The sequence below is a fragment of the Panulirus ornatus genome, chromosome 10 (assembly GCF_036320965.1).
Source record: "Panulirus ornatus isolate Po-2019 chromosome 10, ASM3632096v1, whole genome shotgun sequence".
Classification (NCBI taxonomy): domain Eukaryota; kingdom Metazoa; phylum Arthropoda; class Malacostraca; order Decapoda; family Palinuridae; genus Panulirus; species Panulirus ornatus.
This window is the reverse complement of record NC_092233.1, coordinates 51,823,499-51,843,106: the sequence shown is the minus strand read 5'-3', so window position 1 is coordinate 51,843,106 and position 19,608 is coordinate 51,823,499. Positions and strand designations below refer to the sequence as shown.

Here is a 19,608-nt window from a genome sequence, read left to right as displayed (position 1 = left end):
TGGCAGCGGATGGAACGATGGAAGTGGAAGTGAATCATAGGGTGGGGGAGGGGGCGAGAATTCTGGGAGCGTTGAAGAATGTGTGGAAGTCAAGACCATTATTGCGGAAAGCATAAATGTATATGTTTGAAGGAATAGTGGTTCCAACAATGTTATATGGTTGCGAGGCGTGGGCTATGGATAGAGTTGTGCGGAGGAGGATGGATGTGCTGGAAATGAGATGTTTGAGGACAATATGTGGTGTGAGGTGGTTTGATCGAGTAAGTAATAATAGGGTAAGAGAGATGTGTGGTAATATAAAGAGTGTGGTTGAGAGAGCAGAAGAGGGTGTTTTGAAATGGATTGGTCACATGGAGAGAATGAGAGAGGAAAGATTGACCAAGAGGATATATGTGTAAGAGGTGGAGGGAACAAGAAGTGGGACACCAAACTGGAGGTGGAAAGATGGAGTGAAAAAGATTTTGTGTGATCGGGGCCTGAACATGCTGGAGGGTGAAAGGCGTGCAAGGAATAGAGTGAATTGGAATTATGTGGTATACCGGGGTTGACGTGCTGTCAATGGATTGAACCAGGGCATGTAAAGCGTCTGGGGTAAACCATGGAAAGTTGTGTGGGGCCTGGATGTGGAAAGGGAGCTGTGGTTTCGGTGCATTATTACATGACAGCTAGAGACTGTGTGTGAACGAATGTGGCCTTTGTTGTCTTTTCCTAGCGCTACCTCACACACATGCGGGGGAAGGGGGTTGTTATTTCATGTGTGGCAAGGTGGCGATGGGAATGAATGAAGGTAGACTATGAATTATGTACATGTGTATATATGTATATGTCTGTGAGTGTATATATATGTATATGTTGAGATGTATAGGTATGTATATGTGCGTGTGTGGACGGGTATGTATATACATGTATATGTGGGTGGGTTGGGCCAATTATTTCGTCTGTTTCCTTGCGCTACCTCCCTAACGCAGGAGACAGCGACAAAGCAAAATAAAAGAAATATACATAATATATATATATATATATATATATATATATATATATATATATATATATATATATATATATATCCCTGGGGATAGGGGAGAAAGAATACTTCCTACGTATTCCCTGCGTGTCATAGAAGGTGACTAAAAGGGGAGGGAGCGGGGGGCTGGAAATCCTCCCCTCTCGTTTTTTTTTGATTTTCCAAAAGAAGGAACAGAGAACGAGGCCAGGTGAGGACATTCCCTCAGAGGCCCAGTCCTCTGTTCTTAACGCTACCTTGCTAACGCGGGAAATGGCGAATAGTATGAAAGAAAGAAAGATATATATATATATATATATATATATATGTATACGTTGAAATGTATATGTATGTATATACATGTGTATGTGGTGGGTTGGGCCATTCTTTCGTCTGTTTCCTTGCGTTACTTCGTTGACGCAGGAGACGGCAACACTGTATAATAAATATATAATAAATAATAATAAAAACAAAAATAGTAGTATCCCAATGGAGACTCGAGAAAGAATACTACAGATCTATCTCCTGCATATCAAAAAAAGGCATCTAAGAGCAGTAGGACTGAGATTCTGGACACCTTTTCATTATGTAATACTAACTTCAAAAAGCACAAACAGAACAAAGATTTAAGACAGAATTTTTCCTTAAATGCTCAGTTGCATAATCCTGGTGCTACTGCTTCAGTGGGAGACAGCAGGCAGGTAAGAAAAATAAAATTAAAAAAATGTGATAATTGAAATAAAAAACTTTATGGGAGAAAAGAAAAATGTTTTCTAGGTGACACAGTGGACCAAATTTGATCTAAAAGGTAGTTCACATTACTGAAATAAAATATTGCTGAAAGACAAAAATGTATCTAACTGTTATATGAAACACGTTAATGTAAAGGCTTTATAAGCATACATGCCCAAACACTCCTCTGATTACTTCATCAGCAACTGGTCACTAAAATTATCTTTAAATTATCATAATTTTTCTGAAATATATTACCCATTATTTTGATATTACCAAATACAAAACCCATGGCAAAAAAGCAGGATTTCCTATGCGGTGAAGTGAGTCCCCTCTCAAACATTCAGTTGTACCAGGGTTTTACTGTAATTCAGTTCAGGCACCATAAGTTGTCATGATGAGCTGTTCAGCCTATCATATTTAAACTAAAGTCAAAATACTAAGAAACTGTATATGCCAATATAGCATAATTTTTCTGTTCATGGTAGAGTTCAACCATAACTAACATACAAAATGGGCCCTAATCTTGAATCAAAAAGCTTGAATTTAATCAGAGAGCAAATGAAACTGGTCTCATTTGCCTAAGCAATGAATTCTTAAATGCAGCAAAAGAATGCTTTTTATCAAGTATTTTAAAATACAGAAGAGTCAAGCATTTAACACAGCAAAAATTATACACGTCAAAAGCAATCTACTGCAACAGCAACTGAATTAATAACTGTGAAATCACAAAGTCTGCTTCTGCTCATAATTTGTAAAGAGTTCTGTTTCATGCAATTTTTATCTCATGTAGAAGTATGAGAGGAAACACTGTAAAGAAACAATCACTGTTTTAATGTTATAACATATTACTGCTTGACAACTTAAGTAAAATATAGTGTTATTTGTAATACAATAATGAATAAATATAAACAAAAATAAATAAAAAATATATATGGAACTGAACCATAACTAAGAACAGTATCAATGTAGGGGTGAACTTATTAACTGTATGTAGGGCCAAATAATTCAAAAGAAAAATAATCAACATGATGTGACATTTCAAACTTTCAGAAGTGTTAAGTGATATATCAAATCATTAAATAAAAGAAATTATACAAAACCTACATCTTATCTCTAAGATAAATTTCAATGTGTGTGAAGAACAAAATCTTTGATAAAACACTGATCACCATCATTTTCAATAAGCACCTCAGAAAGAGTTTCTTGCTCTGGCATACTTCATACAAATGACATACTCAGGGATGGCATAAATCCAACAATAAACTGTTAATACAATATGCAGTCAGAGCTTAATGTGGAGGTAGCAACATAAGCCTTCAAACCTTATCGTAGATCTGACAAGAGAGATTATATTGCAAGGAAAGACAGACAAACTCCTGAAGAAATTACAAGGCAAACCTTGTATGTTCAATAAATCCATGCAAAAGTATAAACGACAAAATCCTGCATTAACAGCATGAAATTCAAATCAATAACATCTATAGTACGTTGGGATATGGACAATCATAATAATGATGGTGATAATAAAAAAATATAATGGTAATAAATAACAGTAATAATAATGAGACTATTAATAATAGTTATAAATAATAATTATAATAACTCCAGCCATATGGAAAACGACACAACTGGACTGAAAAGGGTATTAAAACACGGACTAGAAATTTTTTAAAATATACCAAAAGGCTGCTACGTTTGCAATAAGGGAGGGGCAGCCTATCGTGGCGAAGATCCCTACAAGAAACTCTAGCACGGGGGGCAGAATTTTGGGAGCCCATCTGAAAATGAAAAGTCGGAACAAAAGCAACCTGTTGACTCCCAAAAGTATCGCCAAAAATACTTTTTTTTTTTTACATTTGAAAATACCTTATACATATACATATACAGTATGTTATGTCCACTTTTACAAATCTTTATATATTCTTTAATAACAGAGTACTAGCAATGGTGAGTATAATACCATAAAGTAAAACTAATTACATCAGTAATAACCTTTTTGTTTATATGATACGACGATGCTCAGTTATGAAGAACATGTAAAACAGCAGCAGCTAAAAGAGCAAGCTACTAAATGTCTTTTTACAACTAAAAATCAAATGGTCGGATTTGGTGAATGTAAAAACAATGGCCTCAGAGCTTGAAAAAGGACTCTGTATAAACAATAGCCCAAAGTCATATATAACATTCTGTTTACTCCAAAAGTTTTCTCTTTAAGCAAAATATTCAAATATAATGATGACCAAAACAATGTTCTCTGGCCATTCACTTAATATCAAAAGTTAAATAAAAACTAAATAAAAAAATATGTTCAAATATCAAAAACCTAAATCATGCATTATCACAATACTAAAAATATGCCTACAAAAGAAAGAGAAGACAAATTGTTAGGAACATTAAAAAAACATGAAAAGTTAATGAAAAATAAGTATAAGAAGTTGCAGAAATTCAAAATGAATACAAAGTTGGAATTGTGTCTAGAAATGGTTAATAATAATAATGGAGTGAAAGCACCTGAGAAAGAACAAGTACATTACATAAAGCTGATAAACAGTAACTGTCAGACACTTAAAATTATAGTGAAAAATGGGAACATTTATAATAAAATCATTCATAAAATAACTGAAAGAAGACAACAAAATGGTATAAAAATAACAAAAACAAAAACAAGTCAGAAGAAAGGAGACACACAAATTATGCATACAAGGGAAGGGGAAATGGTACAGTGTGAAAGTAGAAAATTTACTAGAGGCAAATAAGTATGGTACGATTGACAATGCTGGAATGATACACCAAAGCTGTTATTAAGGAATCACACAAAAGAAACAGGGGGGAAAGGTGATATCAGTCAAAGACTTACCTATGATTGTACTTTCTGAGTTTTTGTAAGCCGTATTTGCCTTCCTGAGAACATTTAGAGACAGGAAGGCTTTCTAAGTTGGCCATTAGCAAGTTAATGGAGGTCTTAAGTTCTTCCAAGTACAGGGACTCCATCTCCTTCACCACAAACTTAGGCATCAGCTTACGATTCTGGAAGAGTCATTGTTTTAGTTTTGTTGGTTACTAACAGGCATAATATCTACTACGTTTCCTAAAGCAGGACCTATTTTCCCTACTTTTTGCTGAATATTCTTAAACATCATTTAAGTTTCCATAATGAATATCATCAAAAAATAGTCAGTATCAAATTAAAGTAGTCAACAAATAAAAGGATACCTTTAATATATCACTTTCAGTCCAGAGAAAATTTCATTAATCATCCAAAACTCAATTCCAATCATCTACAAATGAATTTACTGTTCCAAAAACACAGCAGTATAAATGGAGTAGTCTAAAAAAAAATATTGAACAAATTCTATTAATCATGCCATATGACTCCTAGGACTGCCCTGTGCTGCCTGAAATATATCCCAACTACAAGCAAATAATAGCATCTATTCCACAAATGGTCCTAATGAATAAAAGACTTACTTTAACTCCTTCTCTTACATTTTTTTTTCTGTGTTCCATAAATCATAGACTACTTTAACTCAGTCTCTTACATTTTTTTTTTTTTTTTGTGTGTTCCATAAATCAGAGACTCTTTTATTTCATTTCTGAAATGTGTATGTAGAAGCAAAGTACCAAAAAATATTTTGTTCTGTATGTTGATATTCTATAAAATATTACATTGTGAGATACACTATAGTATTTTGAATCCATATTTTCTCAGCAAATACAAAAAGTATTGTAAAAAGTAGAAAATATACTTTGATTAACCTTAAACTGCTAAAAGACATTGAAAGTAAAAAGAAAAGAAAACTCATAAAAAAGCATAATCCAATTTCACTTTCAGCAACAGGTTTATGGAAGTATGATAGATTCTGAAGCATGGTGCCACACAGAGTGCCACATCACTATCTGTGCAAAAAATATCTGTTCTTCCTAAAAATTTTGATTCCATTTCATTTAAATTTTGATTAGACAATGCACACTGTCTTGGAGTTGTTTTCTTCTCTGTAAGACAAAGTTAAGGCTGTGATTTTCTTGAGTGTTCTGTTTTGGGAGATAATCTAGTTGTATAATGTTTCACTAATACCTTTTTAATCAAGTTGATTCTGTACTTCAGAGGTGTATGTGTTCCTCCTGATTTACTAAACAGGGTAAATGAATTCCACAGAGCCAACTCTTTAAGTGGGAAAAATATTTACTCACAATGCCTCTTTCCTCAATTTTGTGGAAGGGGTTACTCTGCCAGGTGCGGGTCAACTCTGTCTACTCCCATCAATGTTTCATCATCAGTGACTTTTGGTTTCATTTCCACTGTACCTCATTTTCCACTCTAACCATTTCTGCATTATGAAGTGTCAATATATATCTGCTCTAGTAGCTACAAGTAAGTCTGTTAACTGTGGTGGTGTACAATAAGTATCCACAATAAGGAAGTATCCCTGGTTCAACAAAAGTTATAAAAGTATCACAACTTATTTTGACACCACCAGATCTATAAAATCATCATCATTAGTTGTTCCTTCACCCATATATATGATAAATGACCAAACAAATCCACTCTTAAATGTACAATGCATGGAAATCTTATGCAAAATTCTAGCCCCCTTCAAAGGTGGATACTAAACCCAACCAAGTCATCCTTTATAAAGCATAAATAATCTTCATTATCATTTCCAAAGTGCAACTATTGTTTTACTTTACAAAATCTGCTGTATGACATTACTTGTTGGAAAATATGTATTCAAAAGGAGTTTCTTGACTGATAAAGTTGTAGATCAGGATTCATCACTGATATGGGCAAAGAAAACTTTCATCTCAATACTGGTAAAAGTGTACCATATATCACTTCCATTACCCTGTGACATTACCATCAACCTTCGTTTTGCACACTTGTTAGTCTCTTCAACAATCTTATCAACTGGTTCATTATCAAGGAAACTCAAGATACACAGCAACATAATCTGATGCTTATCAAATATATAACTGACAGGGCTATTACCATCAATAGCAAATGATTGGCTGGGCACAATAAGAAGTAAGGATGACTTTTTTTTTGTTCACTTTAGATCATCAGCTGGATTATCCATGTCTAATGTGTAGCTTGTCTCCTTATCTGTTGAAATTTCACCTTCACTTGAGTCACTCCTCAATTCCCTGATGTCTGCACTGTCATCACTATCATATTATCAATCAATATTCTGAGGGTGCAAAAAAAAAAAATTGGAAGTTTTTGACCACTGATGGATCAAAAGATAGATATGCACATGCCATCAGTGAATGTAGTCTTCCATTAAGGTTCTTAACCAATAACAAGTTGAAAAATTGTGATCACTGGTGAAGAGATGGAAACTTCAAACATTACATGCTCATTGCCTTTAAAGGGTGGAATAATTAACCATGGTAGGAAATCTTCAGTTCACATACTGAGAAAGACAAATGAAGAAAGACCTAAGAAGAAAATTATGGGAACAGGTCATATGTCTTTTTCCACTGTACAGGTCATATCTTTGCAATTATACATCAAGAAAGGAACAAAGTCGTCCATAAACAATTATATGTATCTATTTCAGAACACTTGCTTTATCTTTCCTCTTCTCTCTTTAGTTCCCTACTTTTTCATCACCTTTACCTCATTATTTATGACCTAAACTCAATGGAATATCTTGTCCATGGGCATAGCTTCAAAAAAAAATATATAAAGATAAAAAACTATGAGACAAAGGCATGAAGAATTTTCAGTACATAGTTACACTAAAATGAGGCAAAACTGAAAATATACAGAAGGTCCATAAAGTATTAGTTGGAAGTCAAAACAGAATGATGATATTCCTGTACAAATCTTAATTCACAGCCTAGATGGCATTCTCTTTCATGATGAAATCATGCCCTTCATGTAAAGGCAGATTAAAGTTGTCTAACAAATTACTAAGAGATGTAGGAACTATATTCTGTTCAACAATAAAATGAGATCTGTTCAGTATGTCTCTGCAGCCCATCACCTCCGGTAAGTCCTATCAAGGGGGTGGCCATGGCCACAGCAAAAGTCTCCACTTATCGCTGTCCTTAAATGTCTCACTCACATACATCATACCATGCAATTTCCCCCATTTCTCTCCATCCAGTACCCTTCCACTCTATTTCCCAAAGTTACAGGTGGTCTTTCTTCCATACCAGCCCCTTTAATCAAACTATCATGCACTTTCTCAAGGACCCCAATCTTGCATTCTTTCCACATGCATAAGGTTACAGTAGCTACCTACCTCTATCTCTGATGCCCATTCTCTCCAAAAATTCCCATTAAAAGGTGGCCACAGCCAAAGTCTCCACTTATCTCAGTCCTTACATGCATTCTTCCCCCACTTCTCTCCCACTCTTTATCCCCATGTCACACAAAGGTAGCCTTCCTCTCACACAAACCTCTTTAACTGTCACTTATCCTGGTCCTTCCATGCCTCCCTAACATACACCATTCCATGAATTCTTCCCCCACTTCTCTCCCACTTTTTTCCCCATGTCACAGGTAGCCTTCCTCTCACATGAACCTCTTTAACTGTATTATCATAAACTCTTCTTGTAAAGTCCCTGTCTTGCATTGTTTCTGGATGCCCAAACCACCTTATTTCATTACATTTCACTCTCTACCAATCCACAATTCATTCCCTTTACATTCTCTGACATACCAAATCTCTCATACACTCACTCATTACTTTCTTCATTCCATCTAGTGATACTACATGCTCCACTTAAATAATTCATTTCCACAGCCTGGATTCTTGATCACTGTGACTCATGCCATATCCTTGCTTCCAATGTATAGGTCAAGGGTGAGAGGATTATGCTGTCCCTCAATCCTTTCTTCACTTTCATACTTATGCCTATATCCATCATTATACTACTAAGGGCCCAATGACTCTTTTACCCTGTACTGCTTTCTTGTTTATCTCTTCCTCCATATCATCAAACTTACTGAAGATTGCTCCCAAATACTTAAATTCTGTCATCCCTTCCAGTCTTTCTACCCCCATAACTATAACATTTTATCACACTGTATTTTCTCACTCCATAGGATATTGCAAAATCTATACTTTCAAACTATTTCCCTTCAAACACCATTACTTTACTTTTACTAACATTTACCTTCAACTGCCTATGATTACACACATCATAAAACACAGATACAATCTTCTCCAACTCCTATTCACTCTCAGCAAACAATAAAGTACCAGTTGCGAATAAGCTTGTCATTGGCTATCGTCCATCACCACCACACTTAATCTCTACACCCATTTTTCCTAGTTCTGCTTTCACCACTCTTATTATAGAGGAAGATGGATATGTTGGAAATGAAATATTTGACGACAATATGTGGTGTAAGGTGGTTTGATTGAGTAAGTAATGAAAGGCAAGAGAGATGTGTAGAAATAAAAAGAGTGTGGTTGAGAGAGCAGAAGAGGGTGTGTTGAAATGGTTTGGATAATGGAGAATATGAGTGAGGAAAGACTGACAAGGAGGATATATGTGTCAGAGATGGAGGGAACAACAAGAATTGGGAAACCAAATTGGAGGTGGAAGGATAGAGTGAAAAAGTTTTGAGCAATAGGGGCCCGAACATACAGACGGAAGAGAGGTGTGTAAGGAATAAAGTGATTTAGAACTATGTGGTATACTGGGGTCAATGTGCTGTTAATGGACTGAAACATGGCATGTGAACGTATGGGGTAAACAATGGAAAGGTCTGTGGGGCCTGAATGTGAATAGGGATATGTGGTTTCAGTGCATTACACATGACAGTTAGAGACTGAGTTTGAATAAATGTGTCCTTTTTCGCCTGTTTTCCTGGCACTGCCTCACTGAAGCAGGGGATAGCGATGCTGGTTCCTGTGGGAAGGGGTAGCGGCAAAAATAGATTAAGGCAAGCAAGTATGAATATGTATCTGTGTATTCTGTGTATAAAGGTATATGTCTGTGTATGTGTATGTATGTGTATATATTTATATTTTTTTTTTATTTTGCTTAGTCGCTGTCTCCCGCGTTTGCGAGGTAGCGCAAGGAAACAGACGAAAGAAATGGCCCAACCCACTCCTTTACACATTTATATACATACACGTCCACACACGCAAATATACATACCTATACATCTCAATGTACGCATATATATACACACAGAGACATATACATATATACACATGTACATAATTCATACTGACTGCCTTTATTTATTCCCATCGCCACCTCGCCACACATGGAATAACATCCCATTCCCCCCTCATGTGTGCGAGGTAGCACTAGGAAAAGACAACAAATGCCCCATTCGTTCACACTCAGTCTCTAGCTGTCATGCAATAATGCCCGAAACAACAGCTCCCTTTCCACATCCAGGTCCCACACAACGTTCCATGGTTTACTCCAGGTGCTTCACATGCCCTGATTCAATCCACTGACAGCATGTCGACCCCGGTATACCACATCAATCCAATTCACTCTATTCCTTAGCCGCGTTTCACCCTCCTGCATGTTCAGGTTCCGATCACTCAAAATCTTTTTCACTCCATCTTTCCACCTCCAATTTGGTCTCCCACTTCTCCTCGTTCCCTCCATCTCTGGACATGTATATCCTCTTGGTCAATCTTTCCTCACTCATTCTCTCTATGTGCCCAAACCATTTCAAAACACCCTCTTTTGCTCTCTCAACCACGCTCTTTTTATTTCCACACATCTCTTACCCTTACATTACTTACTCGATCAAACCACCTCACACCACATACTGTCCTCAAACATCTCATTTCCAGCACATCCACCCTCCTGCCCACAACTCTATCCATAGCCCACGCCTCGCAACCATACAACATTTTGGGAACCACTATTCCTTCAAACATACCCATTTTTGCTTTCCGAGATAATGTTCTCGACTTCCAAACATTCTTCAAGGCTCCCAGGATTTTCGCCCCTCCCCCACCCTATGATTCACTTCCTCTTCCATGGTTCCATCCGCTGCCAGATCCACTCCCAGATATCTAAAACACTTTACTTCCTCCAGTTTTTCTCCATTCAAACAACCTCCCAATTGACTTGACTCTCAACCCTACTGTACCTAATATCCTTGCTCTCATTCACATTTACTATCAACTTTCTTCTTTCACACACTTTACCAAACTCAGTCACCAGCTTCTGCAGTTTCTCACATGAATCAGCCACCAGCGCTGTATCATCAGTGAACAACAACTGACTCACTTCCCAAGCTCTCTCAACCACAACAGACTGCATACTTGCCCCTCTTTCCAAAACTCTTGCATTCCTCACGTGTCATAGAAGGCGACTAGATGGGACAGGAGCGGGGGGCCAGAAATCCTCCCCTCCTTGTATTTTAACTTTCTACAATAGGAAACAGAAGATGGAGTCATGCGGGGAGTGCTCATCCTCCTTGAAGGCTCAGATTGGGGTGTCTAAATGTGAGTGGATGTAACCAAGATGTGAAAAAAGGAGAGATAGGTAGTATGTTTGAGGAAAGGAACCTGGATGTTTTGGCTCTGAGTGAAATGAAGCTCAAGGGTAAAGGGGAAGAGTGGTTTGGGAATGTCTTGAGAGTAAAGTCAGGGGTTAGTGAGAGGACAAGAGCAAGGGAAGGAGTTGCACTACTCCTGAAACAGGAGTTGTGGGAGTATGTGATAGAATGTAAGAAAGTAAATTCTAGATTAATATGAGTAAAACTGAAAGCTGATGGAGAGAGATGGGTGATTATTGGTGCATATGCACCTGGCATGAGAAGAAAGATCATGAGAGGCAAGTGTTTTGGGAGCAGCTGAATGAGTGTGTTAGTGGTTTTGATGCACAAGCCCGGGTTATAGTTATGGGTGATTTGAATGCAAATTTGAGCAATGAGGCCGTTGAGGGAATAGTTGGTATACATGGGGGTGTTCAGTGTTGTAAATGGAAATGGTGAAGAGTTTGTAGATTTATGTGCTGAAAAAGGACTGGTGATTGGGAATACCTGGTTTAAAAAGAGAGATATACATAAGTATACGTATGCAAGTAGGAGAGATGGCCAGAGAGCATTATTGGATTGTGTGTTAATTGACAGGCAAGCGAAAGAGAGACTTTTGGATGTTAACGTGCTGAGAGGTGCAACTGGAGGGATGTCTGATCATTATCTTGTGGAGGCGAAGGTGAAGATTTGTATGGGTTTTCAGAAAAGAAGAGAGAATGTTGGGGTGAAGAGAGTAGTGAGAGTAAGTGAGCTTGGGAAGGAGACTTGTGTGAGAAAGTATCAGGAGAGACTGAGTACAGAATGGAAAAAGGTGAGAACAAAGGAGGTAAGGGGAGTGGGGGAGGAATGGGATGTATTTAGGGAAGCAATGATGGCTTGCGCAATAGATGCTTGTGGCATGAGAAGAGTGGGAGGTGGGTTGATTAAAAAGGGTAGTGAGTGGTGGGATGAAGAAATAAGATTATTAGTGAAAGAGAAGAGAGAGGCATTTGGACGATTTTTGCAGGGAAAAAATGCAAATGAGTGGGAGATGTATAAAAGAAAGAGGCAGGAGGTCAAGAGAAAGGTGCAATAGGTGAAAAAGAGGACAAATGAGAGTTGGGGTGAGAGAGTATCATTAAATTTTAGGGAGAATAAAAAGATGTTCTGGAAGGAGGTAAATAAAGTGCGTAAGAGATTGGAGAAAATGGGAACTTCAGTGAAGGGCGCAAATGGGGAGGTGATAACAAGTAGTGGTGATGTGAGAAGGAGATGGAGTGAGTATTTTGACGGTTTGTTGAATGTGTTTGATGAAAGAGTGGCAGATATAGGGTGTTTTGGTCGAGGTGGTGTGCAAAGTGAGAGGGTTAGGGAGGATGATTTGGTAAACAGAAAAGAGGTAGTAAAAGCTTTGCGGAAGATGAAAGCCGGCAAGGCAGCAGGTTTGGATGGTACTGCAGTGGAATTTATTAAGAAAGGGGGTGACTGTATTGTTGACTGGTTGGTAAGGTTATTTAATGTATGTATGATTCATGGGGAGGTGCCAGAGGATTGGCGGAATGCTTGCATTTGTACATTGTACAAATTGTACATTGTACAAAGGCAAAGGGGAAAAGAGTGAGTGCTCAAATTACAGAGGTATAAGTTTGTTGAGTATTCCTGGTAAATTATATGGGAGGGTATTGATTGAGAGGGTGAAGGCATGTACAGAGCATCAGAGTGGGGAAGAGCAGTATGGTTTCAGGAGTGGTAGAGGATGTGTGGATCAGGTGTTTGCTTTGAAGAATGTATGTGAGAAATACTTAGAAAAGCAAATGGATTTGTATGTAGCATATATCTATCTGGAGAAGGCATATGATAGAGTTGATAGAGATGCTCTGTGGAAGGTACTAAGAATATATGGTGTGGGAGGCAAGTTGTTAGAAGCAGTGAAAAGTTTTTATCCAGGATGTAAGGCATGTGTACGTGTAGGAAGAGAGGAAAGTGATTGGTTCTCAGTGAATGTAGGTTTGCGGCAGGGGTGTGTGATGTCTCCATGGCTGTTTAATTTGTTTATGGATGGGGTTGTTAGGGAGGTGAATGCAAGAGTTTTGGAAAGAGGGGCAAGTATGAAGTCTGTTGTGGACGAGAGAGCTTGGAAAGTGAGTTAGTTGTTGTTAGCTGATGATACAGCGCTGGTGGCTGATTCATGTGAGAAACTGCAGAAGCTGGTGACTGAGTTTGGTAAAGTGTGTGAAAGAAGAAAGTTAAGAGTAAATGTGAATAGGAGCAAGGATATTAGGTACAGTAGGGTTGAGGGTCAAGTCAATTGGGAGGTAAGTTTGAATGGAGAAAAACAAGAGGAAGTGAAGTGTTTTAGATACCTGAGAGTGGATTTGGCAGCAGATGGAACCATGGAAGCAGAAGTGAATCATAGGGTGGGGGAGGGGGCGAGAATTCTGGGAGCCTTGAAGAATGTGTGGAAGTCTAAAACATTATCTCGGAAAGCGACAATGGGTATGTTTGAAGGAATATTGGTTTGAACAATGTTGTATGGTTGTGAGGCATGGGCTATGGATAGAGTTGTGCACAGGAGGGTGGATGTGCTGGAAATGAGATGTTTGAAGACAATATGTGGTGTGAGGTGGTTTGATCGAGTAAGTAATAATAGGGAGGGAGGGAGGGTCGTGTGTGTGGAGGGAGGGAGGGAGGGTCGTGTGTGGAGGGAGGAAGGGAGGGTTGTGTGTGTAATTCAATGATGGGTGTAATGAAGTGAGAGAGGAATTTGGATGCCTTCATGGAGAGCTATGATTAAAAGAAGAAAAAGTCCATTAATAATCTAATGGGATATTTAATGAAGTTCATGACCCAAACATGTGTTAAGAGCTTTTCAATTTTCTAACAATGGCTCAGGTCATAGGTCATTATGTACAAGGGTCGTATATAGTAATAAGAAAAATAGGCTCAGGTCATTATGCATAGGGGTCGTATATATATATGTATCGTCGTACTCAAGGGTTGTTTATATATATATATACATATATAAATAAAGGCAGACTGTATGAATTATGTACATGTGTATATATGTATATGTCTGTGTGTGTATATATATGTGTACATTCGAGATGTATAGGTATGTATATTTGTGTGTGTGGATGTGTATGTATATACATGTGTATGGGGGTGGGTTGGGCCATTCTTTCGTCTGTTTCCTTGCGCTACCTCGCTAACGCAGGAGACAGCGACAAAGCAAAATAAATAAATAAATAAATAAATCTATTAAGAGAAGAGAGAGGCATTTGGACGATTTTTGCAGGGAAAAAATGCAATTGAGTGGGAGATGTATAAAAGAAAGAGACAGGAGGTCAAGAGAAAGGTGCAAGAGGTGAAAAAGAGGGCAAATGAGAGTTGGGGTGAGAGAGTATCATTAAATTTTAGGTAGAATAAAAAGATGTTCTGGAAGGAGGTAAATAAAGTGCGTAAGATAAGGGAGCAAATGGGAACTTCAGTGAAGGGCGCAAATGGGGAGGTGATAACAAGTAGTGGTGATGTGAGAAAGAGATGGAGTGAGTATTTTGAAGGTTTGTTGAATGTGTTTGATGATAGAGTGGCAGATATAGGGTGTTTTGGTCAAGGTGGTGTGCAAAGTGAGAGGGTTAGGGAAAATGATTTGGTAAACAGAGAAGAGGTAGTAAAAGCTTTGTGGAAGATGTAAGCCGGCACGGCAGCAGGTTTGGATGGTATTGCAGTGGAATTTATTAAAAAAGGGGGTGACTGTATTATTGACTGGTTGGTAAGGTTATTTAATGTATGTATGACTCATGGTGAGGTGCCTGAGGATTGGCAGAATGCGTGCATAGTGCCATTGTACAAAGGCAAAGGGGATAAGAGTGAGTGCTCAAATTTCAGAGGTATAAGTTTGTTGAGTATTCCTGGTAAATTATATGGGAGGGTATTGATTGAGAGGGTGAAGGCATGTACAGAGCATCAGATTGGGGAAGAGCAGTGTGGTTTCAGAAGTGGTAGAGGATGTGTGGATCAGGTGTTTGCTTTGAAGAATGTATGTGAGAAATACTTAGAAAAGCAAATGGATTTGTATGTAGCATTTATGGATCTGGAGAAGGCATATGATAGAGTTGATAGAGATGCTCTGTGGAAGGTATTAAGAATATATAGTGTGGGAGGCAAGTTGTTAGAAGCAGTGAAAAGTTTTTATCGAGGATGTAAGGCATGTGTACGTGTAGGAAGAGAGAAAAGTGATTGGTTCTCAGTGAATGTAGGTTTGCGGCAAGGGTGTGTGATGTCTCCATGGTTGTTTAATTTGTTTATGGATGGGGTTGTTAGGGAGGTGAATGCAAGAGTTTTGGAAAGAGGGGCAAGTATGAAGTCTGTTGTGGATGAGAGAGCTTGGAAAGTGAGTCAGTTGTTGTTTGCTGATGATACAGCGCTGGTGGCTGATTCATGTGAGAAACTGCACAAGCTGGTGACTGAGTTTGGTAAAGTGTGTGAAAGAAGAAAGTTAAGAGTAAATGTGAATAAGAGCAAGGTTATTAGGTACAGTAGGGTTGAGGGTCAAGTCAATTGGGAGGTAAGTTTGAATGGAGAAAAACAAGAGGAAGTAAAGTGTTTTAGATATCTGGGAGTGGATCTGGCAGCGGATGGAACCATGGAAGCGGAAGTGGATCATACGGTGGGGGAGGGGGCGAAAATCCTGGGAGCCTTGAAGAATGTGTGGAAGTCGAGAACATTATCTCGGAAAGCAAAAATGGGTATGTTTGAAGGAATAGTGGCTCCAACAATGTTGTATGGTTGCGAGGCGTGGGCTATGGATAGAGATGTGCGCAGGAGGGTGGATGTGCTGGAAATGAGATGTTTGAGGACAATGTGTGGTGTGAGTGGTTTGATCGAGTAAGTAACGTACGGGTAAGAGAGATGTGTGGAAATAAAAAGAGTGTGGTTGAGAGAGCAGAAGAGGGTGTTTTGAAATGGTTTGGGCACATGGAGAGAATGAGTGAGGAAAGATTGACCAAGAGGATATATGTGCCAGAGGTGTAGGGAACGAGGAGAAGTGGGAGACCAAACTGGAGGTGGAAAGATGGAGTGAAAAAGATTTTGTGTGATCAGGGCCTGAACATGCAGGAGGGTGAAAGGAGGGCAAGGAATAGAGTGAATTGGATCGATGTGGTATTCCGGGGTTGACGTGCTGTCAGTGGATTGAATCAGGGCATGTGAAGCGTCTGGGGTAAACCATGGAAAGCTGTGTAGGTATGTATATTTGCGTGTGTGGACATGTATGTATATACATGTGTATGGGGGTGGGTTGGGCCATTCCTTTCGTCTGTTTCCTTGCGCTACCTTGCAAACGTGGGAGACAGTGACAAAGCAAAGAAAAAAAAAAATTATTCATTTATATTTATTTTGCTGTGTCACTGTCTCTCGCGTTTGCGAGGTAGCGCAAGGAAACAGACGAAAGAAATGGCCCAACCCACCCCCATACACAATGTATATACATACACGTCCGCACACGCAAATATACATACCTATACATCTCAATGTACACATATATATACACACACAGACACACACATATATACCCATGCACACAATTCACACCGTCTGCCTTTATTCATTCCCATCGCCACCTCGCCTCACATGGAATACCATCCCCCTCCCCCCTCATGTGTGCGAGGTAGCACTAGGAAAAGACAACAAAGGCCCCATTCGTTCACACTCAGTCTCTAGCTGTCATGCAATAATGCCCAAAACCACAGCTCCCTTTCCACATCCAGGCCCCACACAACTTTCCATGGTTTACCCCAGACGCTTCACATGCCCTGATTCAATCCACTGACAGCACGTCAACCCCGGTATACCACATCGATCCAATTCACTCTATTCCTTGCACGCCTTTCATCCTCCTGCATATTCAGGCCCCAATCACTCAAAATCTTTTTCACTCCATCTTTCCACTTCCAATTTGGTCTCCCACTTCTCCTCGTTCCCTCCACCTCTGACACATATATCCTCTTGGTCAATCTTTCCTCACTCATTCTCTCCATGTGCCCAAACCATTTCAAAACACCCTCTTCTGCTCTCTCAACCACGCTCTTTTTATTTCCACACATCTCTCTTACCCTTATGTTACTTACTCGATCAAACCACCTCACACCACACATTGTCCTCAAACATCTCATTTCCAGCACATCCACCCTCCTGCGCACAACTCTATCCATAGCCCATGCCTCGCAACCATACAACATTGTTGGAACCACTATTCCTTCAAACATACCCATTTTTGCTTTCCGAGATAATGTTCTCGACTTCCACACATTCTTCAAGGCTCCCAGGATTTTCGCCCCCTCCCCCACCCTATGATCCACTTCCGCTTCCATGGTTCCATCCACTGCCAGATCCACTCCCAGATATCTAAAACACTTTACTTCCTCTTGTTTTTCTCCATTCAAACTTACCTCCCAATTGACTTGACCCTCAACCCTACTGTACCTAATAACCTTGCTCTTATTCACATTTACTCTTAACTTTCTTCTTTCACACACTTTACCAAACTCAGTCACCAGCTTCTGCAGTTTCTCACATGAATCAGCCACCAGCGCTGTATCATCAGCGAACAACAACTGACTCTCTTCCCAAGCTCTCTCATCCACAACAGACTTCATACTTGCCCCTCTTTCCAAAACTCTTGTATTCACCTCCCTAACAACCCCATCCATAAACAAATTAAACAACCATGGAGACATCACACACCCCTGCCGCAAACCTACATTCACTGAGAACCAATCACTTTCCTCTCTTCCTACACGTACACATGCCTTACATCCTCGATAAAAACTTTTCACTGCTTCTAACAACTTGCCTCCCACACCATATATTCTTAATACCTTCCACAAAGCATCTCTATCAACTCTATCATATGCCTTCTCCAGATCCGTAAATGTTACATACAAATCCATTTGTTTTTCAAAGTATTTCTCGCATACATTCTTCAAAGCAAACACCTGATCCACACATCCTCTACCGCTTCTGAAACCACACTGCTCTTCCCCAATCTGATGCTCTGTACATGTCTTCACCCTCTCAATCAATACCCTCCCATATCATTTCCAAGGAATACTCAACAAACTTATACCTCTGTAATTTGAGCACTCACTTTTATCCCCTTTGCCTTTGTGCAATGGCGCTATGCAAGCATTTTGCCAATCCTCAGGCACCTCACCATGAGTCATACATACATTAAATAACCTTACCAAACAGTCAACAATAAAGTCACCCCCTTTTTAAGAAATTCTACTGCAATATCATCCAAACCCGCTGCCTTGCCGGCTTTCATCTTCCACAAAGCTTTTACTACCTCTTCTCTGTTTACCAAGTCATTCTCCTTAACCCTCTCACTTTGCACACCACCTCGACCAAAACACCCTATATCTGTCACTCTATTATCAAACACATTCAACAAACCTTCAAAATACTTACTCCATCTCCTTCTCACATCACCACTACTTGTTATCACCTCCCTATTAGCCCCCTTCACTAATGTTCCCATTTGTTCCCTTGTCTTACGCACTTTATTTACCTCCTTCCAAAACATCTTTTCATTCTCCCTAAAATTTAATGATACTCTCTCACCCCAATTCTTATTTTCCCTCTTTTTCACCTCTTGCATCCTTCTCTTGACCTCCTGCCTCTTTCTTTTCTACATCTCTCAATCACTTGCATTATTTCCCTGCAAAAATCACCCAAATGCCTCTCCCTTCTCTTTCACTAATAATCTTACCTCTTCTTCCCACCGCTCACTACCCTTTCTAAGCTGCCTACCTCCTACGCTTCTCATGCCACAAGCATCTTTTGCGCAAGCCATCACTGCTTCCCTAAATATATCCCATTCCTCCCCACTCCCTTTACGTCCTTTGTTCTCACCATTTTCCTTTCCGTACTCAGTCTCTCCTGGTACTTCCTCACACAAGTCTCCTTCCCAAGATCACTTACTCTCACCACTCTCTTCACCTTAACATTCTCTCTTCTTTTCTGAAAACCTCTACATATCTTCACCTTCCCCTCCACAAGATAATATTCAGCAACATCCTTCCAGTTGCACCTCTCAGCACATTAACATCCAAAAGTCTCTCTTTTGCGTGCCTATCAATTAACATGTAAGTCAATAATGCTCTCTGGCCATCTCTCCTACTCACATATGTATACTTATGTACATCTCTCTTTTCAAACTAAGTATTCCCAATCACCAGTCCTTTTTCAGCACATAAATCTACAAGCTCTTCACCATTTCCATTTACAACACTGAACACCCTATGTACACCAATTATTCCCTCAACTGCCACATTACTCACCTTTGCATTCAAATCACCCATCAGTATAACCCGGTCTTGTGCATTAAAACTACTAACACACTAATTCAGTTGCTCCC

The 19,608-nt window shown here is 39.2% G+C and overlaps 1 protein-coding gene across 1 annotated transcript in view; it reads right to left on the bottom strand.

Annotated features, from left to right (window-relative positions):
* Cadps (calcium-dependent secretion activator 1) overlaps positions 1-19,608 on the bottom strand; it is a 1,554,015-nt gene that overhangs the window by 985,234 nt on the left and 549,173 nt on the right. Inside the window, exon 10 of the mRNA XM_071665310.1 lies at positions 4,596-4,765. Coding sequence (XP_071521411.1) covers positions 4,596-4,765 — 170 coding nt within the window. The remainder of the gene's footprint in view (positions 1-4,595; positions 4,766-19,608) is intronic.